We start from the raw sequence: 7183 nt of genomic DNA, 5'->3' as shown, positions 1-7183 counted from the left end.
CTGTTAAGTTGCAGACTTAGGTAACATTTTGAGTGATTTTGGGCGATAATTTGTAGCGGTGTACTTCTGAATACAAAATTATTGATTGCACCATAGTCCCAATGTCCTCTGTATTTCACTGCAACTTGGATTTTAATTTTGTTAAATTTAAAATTTTTAAGTATGTTCTATAAATTTATTAAACTTTATAGTGGAATGCTTTATAAGAATAGGTTTTGCTCTATAAAGCTCATTTCATTCTTAAGATCTTGCAGTTTCTATTTCCCTTCAATATCCCGCCATGGCTTCAAGCTCTAACTTGCTACGCGCAAAACTTGAGAAAATTGGGCTCTCAGCAGGTGCAGGTGAGAACATCGCCATTTTTGAGGGGGTGATCGATATGCAAAAAACTATAGACCTTCATGCAGAGGCTTTTCAAGAGCAGGTCCAGTACATGAATGATGTAGTGGCACAATATGTCGTGCAATTGCCTGAATCCACCACTAAATGGGTTCCAGTGGACTTAATCAGGCATCTGTACCATGGTGACAAGTCGTTCCGATTCAGGCTCAACCGATTTTTGAAAGGGCTTACATCTAGCAATTATAGGGTCGAAGATGATGACACCGTTTATGAATTGCAGGTTGGTAATGTAGGCACCACCTTCCTTTCATGGGATATGACGTTAGCACTGTTTTTGCAAGAAGCCAGGGATACAGAAAAAAAGAAGGGAAAGGCAGTGAAAAAGGAAGTAGCTCTTGTGAAGGAATCCAAAGGCGAGGTGGAAGAGGTTTTCTCAGAAGAAGCTGAAGCGTCCATGGCCTTGGTGCTTCTCCAACAAGGGTCAACTGAGGATGAAGAGCCTCATCGTGACCTCGAAGGGGATGAAATTGTGGAAGAGATCCCTGAGTTGGATGTAACCACTTTGAATCCCATCATCATGGATAACAAGGAATTTCTTTTCCTTGATGACATTTGTAAATCCTTGGGGTTAAGGGAGGATGAGGCCTTAAGCATATTAGCAATTGGGTCTGGTTTCTGCAAAGAAGACACACTTGAGCAACAGCCTGCAGGTGTACAGATTGATTTTGATGACCATGATCTTACCAAAGCGCTAGCATTCCAAGGTTATGATACAGAACGTACAATTGAGGCAACTGTTTCCAATGCTCTTGTTGCTATAGAAAATGTAGCAGCAGAGTATGAAAGTGTCCCTCAAGAAGCATTTCAACCACATAAGCGCTTGCATGTAGATACATCAGTTGAGCAGCGTGGAAGCAGTATAGACATATGCAACCCACGCATTAGCCAATGTGATGATGACATTGAGGTGGGTTTAAATCAAAGTTATGCCTTCATATTTATAAGTGAGTTATTACTAACACCTGATTTTTTTCTCTTGTAGAAAGCTTATATTTTTGACAAGTTTGCTGCACGTGGAGGTGGAGTTCGTGTGCAATCCGATGGACGAGACACCTCCCTGATTCATTACCTTCCTAGCCTCTCTCCATCATTTATTCGAGTAATCCATTTAGAGTACTCTGAGGAGGCACAAGCAGAGCTCATCAAGTGTAAAGCTCTAAGTGGGGTTCTCACCGAAGATGGGCTAGCAAATAATGCAAACAAATGTATACTTATTAGCAGGGAGGCAGCCATGTACACATTTGCAGGCAACTACACCGGCCACGTGCTAAGCCACTGTGCCACTTCAATCTCCAAAGGTGTAACCAATCCTATTATTATAGCTAATAGCCTAGGTGAGAAAACCACACAGAGTGACGAAGCTAAAGAAGCTCTCAGAAATCTTCTCAGGAACTTGTAATTTTCTTTCTACGAAATCAATACAAAATGTATACTTTTTTAATTGTAATGTTTCTAAGAAGTCTGAACCATTTCTCTTCTTTATTTGATGTGTCAGCACTGTGCCCTCTAAACTTTTGGCAGGCATGTGAATGTGTAAGAAATTTCATTGATAATGATCAAATATTTGTTCTTTGAATGTCACTTAACATCCAGCCGAAATCTGGCAGTACAAAATCTGAACAATTTTTAAAAAATCAGAATTTTTTATGTTTTTTGATATTTGTAAGCATATTTTTCATCAAAAAAGTGCACATACTCTTGGATAGAGTCAAAAAATTAAAAAAAAATGGCTGTGCGCTACGGCGCGAATTTCAGCCTTTCAAAATGCAGGGCAGGCTTAAATTCGCGCCGTAGCGCACAGCCCTTTTTTTGATCATTTTTTCACAAAAAAATGCATTGTGTGCACTTTATTTTGATGATTACTCTGCCTAGAACCATAAAAAAAAAGAAAACTGTTGCTTTTATAAAAAATGTTCTATCTAATGCCAGACTTCACCAGGTGATTTTGAGCACCAAATAACTTTTTTTTTGTCCCTGAGCTTTTCTAAGGCCTTATTGAGCTTTAAGCCTTTTTTTCGGACCGAAAATAAATTCAATATAATTTTGTTTCTGCACTATGTAAGGATCCTCTGTTCAGTGCCAACAACAATGCCACGTATAACAAGATAATGTTTCACAATCACCTTATCAGTAATATAAATTTTGTTCCTGTTTAACTAAGGCTCTTAATACATGATCAACAGTTTCTCTCATTCAAACAACAGTACAAGAAATGAAATGTCTGCTTTTATAACAGTTGAAACAAATGAATACGTTGGTTAACGAGTCATTGACAATATCTTATAGATTCAAAAAAATGTATTACAATGTCGAGATTACAAAAGGCACAAAGGCCGCCGCCTAAAAGCTTAATCCTATCCTATAAAGCCTTCCTTATGGAGCGCTTTATCCTGACGTAAACGTAGTGCAAGTGCCATGTCAACAGGCTTTAGGGTCACCCTTTTGGCGTGAGCATGGCACAGCACCGAATCTTGAAACAGAGAGACCAAAATTGTTTCTGACGCCTCTTGGAGGGCCTCCAGTGCCGTACTCTGTACCCGAGTGACCCTATCACTGTACTTGTCGATGACTTCTTTTACAACTCTTGCAAAGGGGGCCTTCGCCATGATGGGGTCTGTGCTCTTTTGGTACTTTCTGATTTCTCGCAGAGCCACGGTCCCTGGTTTCCATCTTCTCTTCTTGTTGGCTACGGGGGGTGGTGGTGGATGCGACCTCTCTTCCCATGGTTGTCTATCATTTCTAAATTTTTTTCGCCTTTCTTGCTCGGCTGGATCTAGATTTAGTCTTCTCTTACTTGCTTCTGCCTTCTTCTTTTCTTGTTCTTGTTTTAATCTGCGTGCTTCTTGAATTCTTTGTTCCCGTCTTTCCCTCTCCCTTTGCACCTCCTGCTCCAGTCTTTCCCTCTCCCTTTGCTCCTCCTGCTCCAGTCTTTCCCTCTCCCTTTGCTCCTCTACTTGTCGTCGATCCTCATCTTCCATCTCCACCTCTTGCTGCCTGTTTGCACGTTCCTTCTTTCTCTTGACACGAATCTTTATTCTTTGTTTTTTAGGTGGAGACGGGGGCTGACGCCTCTCAAGTTCCTCATGTAGTGTTTGTGCTAAGAGCCTATCCTGCTCTTCACGATGGCTTATTTCCTCTGCTTCATAGAAGTCAGCAGCCTGTTGAAACTGCTCTTGCTCAATACACAGAAGTGCTTCCTGGTCTTCCTCAAATGCGACCCTTAGCTCCTCTTGTAGCTGCTGAGGGAATAGGGCTTGCTGTTGCTCTCTTCTTCTATGCTCCTCCTCATCAATCTGGCGTTGTTGCTCTTCCAGCACACGCTCCTGCTGCTCAGCCTCTGAGAGAGGTCGGGGGAATGGTGTACGCGTGGCTCTAAATGAGCCGGTGTCTCCAGGCTGCTTGGAGACATCCTCAATATTGTCCAGTCCTGAGAACACATCCGGCTGTACATCTTCCTGTCTGGTCTCTACCTCTCTGTCCATGCTTGTATGCTTCTTTTTGATACGTTTTTGCACTTGTTGAAATGCCTGTGCCGCGGCTACTGCGTGTATTAAGTTGTGTGCACCAGACGGTACGTTTGGGTTCTCAGTTTTGCGTGCAGTGTGCTTAGTTCTAGCCATCCATTGACTTACACGACTGAATGAACGTGAAAATGTAATTTTAAAACTCACTTTCACAGGTTTATATAGTTTTTGAAAAATAACTTATTAATAAAAAAAATCTCGACATTAATAAAAAAAGCTCTAACTTAAAAAAGGTTACAATTTTCTAATATGGAACCCATTTTCGACCCATACGCCTCCGCGCAGCGAACCACTCACGCATCCCATGCACGGCACTTGATGCTCGCCATGCAATTGCTCGTTGCAGATTGACATTTTTTACAACCCTTCGTAGTAATGACACCTGCCCTTTTGGTTTCTGTCGGCGTCGACCTCCCAAACTGCGATAAAACCAATTAAACATCTCATGCAAGGCATTACTTTTTTCCTTACCACCTCCACCATGTCGCGTGTTCTTAAAGTATGCTGCCTTAGCTTGATAATGAGAGCGCTCCATTCCTTGGGTGCTCCAAATTGCCATTGGACCATATTCGTTGAGAAAAAACTGTGCGTGGGCAAATATAATGTGCTGCAACAAAGATCAATTCAGAATTTTACTATTTGGCGATTAATATCAGTAAATAGATAGAAAGGTAAATACCATATAGTGGGTGATATGTGTTTCTCCCCATGCATCAACCATTTGCTGAGTAAATGTATGTATTGCAGTCTTCAAGTTTGCAATCTCCTCGGCAACAAGTGGAGCCTTTTCTAGCAATTGAATCATTTTGTCAAGTGACTCCCACAGCCTTGCCCGCTTGAGACCAAGCTCTGCATTATTCCCACGATAAGTGGTGCATTCACAAATGGCCTTCCATAATTCATATTTTGTGTGACTATTGTACCCCTCGTAATTTGAGAGAAGGTATCTTGCTTTGGACCCACCCATGCATATTTTGTTTGGATTATCCTGACCCGGTCCTGACTTTTTAGTATCCTTAGTCAGCTTTACAGCACCACCATGAAGCCCCACACTTGAAGGACATCTTCCAGCTTACTGATGCATTCGTTGCGAAGATGTTCAGGCTCCATATTCCATGCATAATTGATATGTAACTTCAGTAATTTGTCCATTATGCGTAACCTAGCATGAAGCGTGCAAATATGAACACGGGAAAGTGGAATCTCTAATATAGGGCTCCATGAGATATCTTCTTGATCACGATTAGGCGGACAATTGGTATTACAATTCATGATGCCATTAACCCATTGCATAGGTTTCTTTGGATCTTTGTTTTGCGTTGCACTCATTGAAGTTGGTTGTACATTTTTCTTGCCCTTTGCATGAGATTTGGTAGTCTTGGTGGCTGCAACCTTGCCTGAAGCTTTGCCGCGATCAATATACTCTGATTTTGAATGGCAGCAATAAATACATGAAAAAAAAGTATTTGCTCCTAGCTTGCATCCCAGCATACACTTCAATGTCTTTAAATCACCTGCCATGTGCCACTCAACTGTAAATGTTCCTGCATCTTCCACATGCAAAGTTTCTCCTTTTGATTGCAATGATATGACATTTGGGATGCCTGTTCGGGTAAGGTACCATCGCAATGTATCATTCGTCTCCTGTGGAAGCTCAAATGCTGCCAACCACCATATATTCTTTTCTGATTGCACTCCATAGTAATCTTTTCCCTGAGATTGACTTCCCTTGTTGGAATTTGAGGCTTGTGCACTACAGTCAAGAAGATTATCATCCTGTTCCAGATTTCCTTTCATAGCCCTGTTCATAAGTGTTAGGCTGACTCTTTCTAATTTTCGTCCTTTTACAATTTGACACTCATCAAGCTTTAACACAAACACAGCCTGACCTTGGCACTCCTCAATGCTTAGACCATAATAAGAAATCATAGCTCTTTGAAGGGTCCTTAAATCAATAAAGACATTGTTGTACTTGTTGTATTCAAATACCTTTGTAGTACATACAGGCAGAGCATCCTCCACATGACGGTAGCCACCTAACATGGTCGCAATTTCTGAGTTTGCACTTTTTCTTGCCATGGTTACACTGTATGGAGTTGGTAGCATGGGTCGAAGAAAACCTTTAGCACGATGACCTAGTGTAAACACCCTGTAGATGGCTTCATATCCCTTCCTACTGACACCAGCACTATCACATGCATCCATAATCTGTATGGGGCTTACCATATTTTGCAGCTCTCCAGAAATTCTGTTTCGGATTTGCTTAGATATTTTGCATGTGGGATCTTCTAGCAGCTTATATATGTCTGATAACTTAACAACATGTTTCAATATGCCTGCTCTACATTCCTCAGCACCACCTTCATATCCCATCATATCCCCAGCAATATCTCTACATGGAACATAAATACAAAATAACATCAATATGTTTCACAAAACAGAAAGGCCTGCAAAACAATGGCAAGAATAGAAGTTACCTTGTTGCTCGTACACGTCGTTTTCTTGCTCCACTTAGGATTGCCAAGGTTTCTAGGGACTGACGCTTTCTTTTCCGTTGTCGAAAGCCTACTGGAAGCTTCTTCAGGCTTGCAAGATGTCGTTGCTTGTTTCGTGCATCCTGTTTGGCTGCATTCACCTTGTCCCGTTCATTATCAAAGGCCTGCTTAAGCAAAAAGTTGTTCTGCTGGAGCTCCTGATTCTGAGTTTTCAAGTTGTTCGCCACTTCTTCAAGCCTATCAATGTCCTTCTTGTGTTGCTTCTGCAACTCAAGCCATAAGCCTCGGAAATGCAGTCTTGAATGCGATTCCTGAGCTGCAACAAAAGAAAGCCTCCTACAGTAGCCAAATAGACCATTAGCTCCATCACCTACATAACTAAGAAATGTAGTGATATTAACAAAATGAGGTGGAGCATTGGTGAGCGGGTCAATAGGGTATATGAATCCATTCGTCCAGAGGTCAATACATTTTCGCCCTTGTGATCGAAGAGTACCCAATGGCACATCGGTCACACCACTTGATTTTGTGCTGCGGATTGTAGCATACTTAGCAGCCAAATCTACATGTAACCTGAACTTTGGGGCTCTGTTAGATATATCTTCAAGTGGCATTTTCTTTAGGGTTAGGCAATGCTGAAAAGACCTTCTAGTAGAACACAATGCAAGAGTGAGGATAGGGTATTCTGAGGAGAGTGCAATGAAGTTTTGCTGTAAAAAATATTAGAAGGTCATAGATCTTCTGATTAGGTAATAGGAGAAA

The 7183-nt window shown here is 41.4% G+C and overlaps 2 protein-coding genes across 2 annotated transcripts; one reads left to right on the top strand and one right to left on the bottom strand.

The window, feature by feature from the left end:
* Positions 1 to 373: 373 nt before the first annotated feature.
* LOC147612292 (uncharacterized) lies at positions 374 to 1801 on the top strand. Its single transcript, XM_086782876.1, has 2 exons — positions 374 to 1309; positions 1385 to 1801. Exons 1-2 carry the CDS (start codon positions 380 to 382, stop codon positions 1799 to 1801), a joined length of 1347 nt encoding a protein of 448 aa, XP_086639002.1. The 5' UTR covers positions 374 to 379.
* Positions 1802 to 4605: 2804 nt separating this feature from the next.
* LOC147612291 (uncharacterized) lies at positions 4606 to 6563 on the bottom strand. The gene is made up of 2 exons (XM_086783579.1): positions 6404 to 6563; positions 4606 to 6318 (listed from the first exon to the last, which is right to left on the bottom strand). Exon 2 carries the CDS (start codon positions 6300 to 6302, stop codon positions 4953 to 4955), a length of 1350 nt encoding a protein of 449 aa, XP_086639705.1. The 5' UTR covers positions 6303 to 6318; positions 6404 to 6563; the 3' UTR covers positions 4606 to 4952.
* Between the last annotated feature and the right edge of the window lie 620 nt (positions 6564 to 7183).

The sequence above is a fragment of the Cibotium barometz genome, chromosome 45 (genome assembly GCF_041138505.1).
Source record: "Cibotium barometz isolate CiBa-2024 chromosome 45, ASM4113850v1, whole genome shotgun sequence".
Lineage (NCBI taxonomy): Eukaryota > Viridiplantae > Streptophyta > Polypodiopsida > Cyatheales > Cibotiaceae > Cibotium > Cibotium barometz.
This window is presented reverse-complemented; position numbering and strand designations above follow the sequence as displayed.

Coding starts and splice junctions, on each gene's coding strand:
- LOC147612291 (XM_086783579.1), bottom strand. CDS start 6,302: ATGATGGGATATGAAGGTGGTGCTGAGGAATGTAGAGCAGGCATATTG.
- LOC147612292 (XM_086782876.1), top strand. CDS start 380: ATGCAAAAAACTATAGACCTTCATGCAGAGGCTTTTCAAGAGCAGGTC. Junction 1,310..1,384: donor AATGTGATGATGACATTGAG/GTGGGTTTAAAT, acceptor TTTCTCTTGTAG/AAAGCTTATATTTTTGACAA.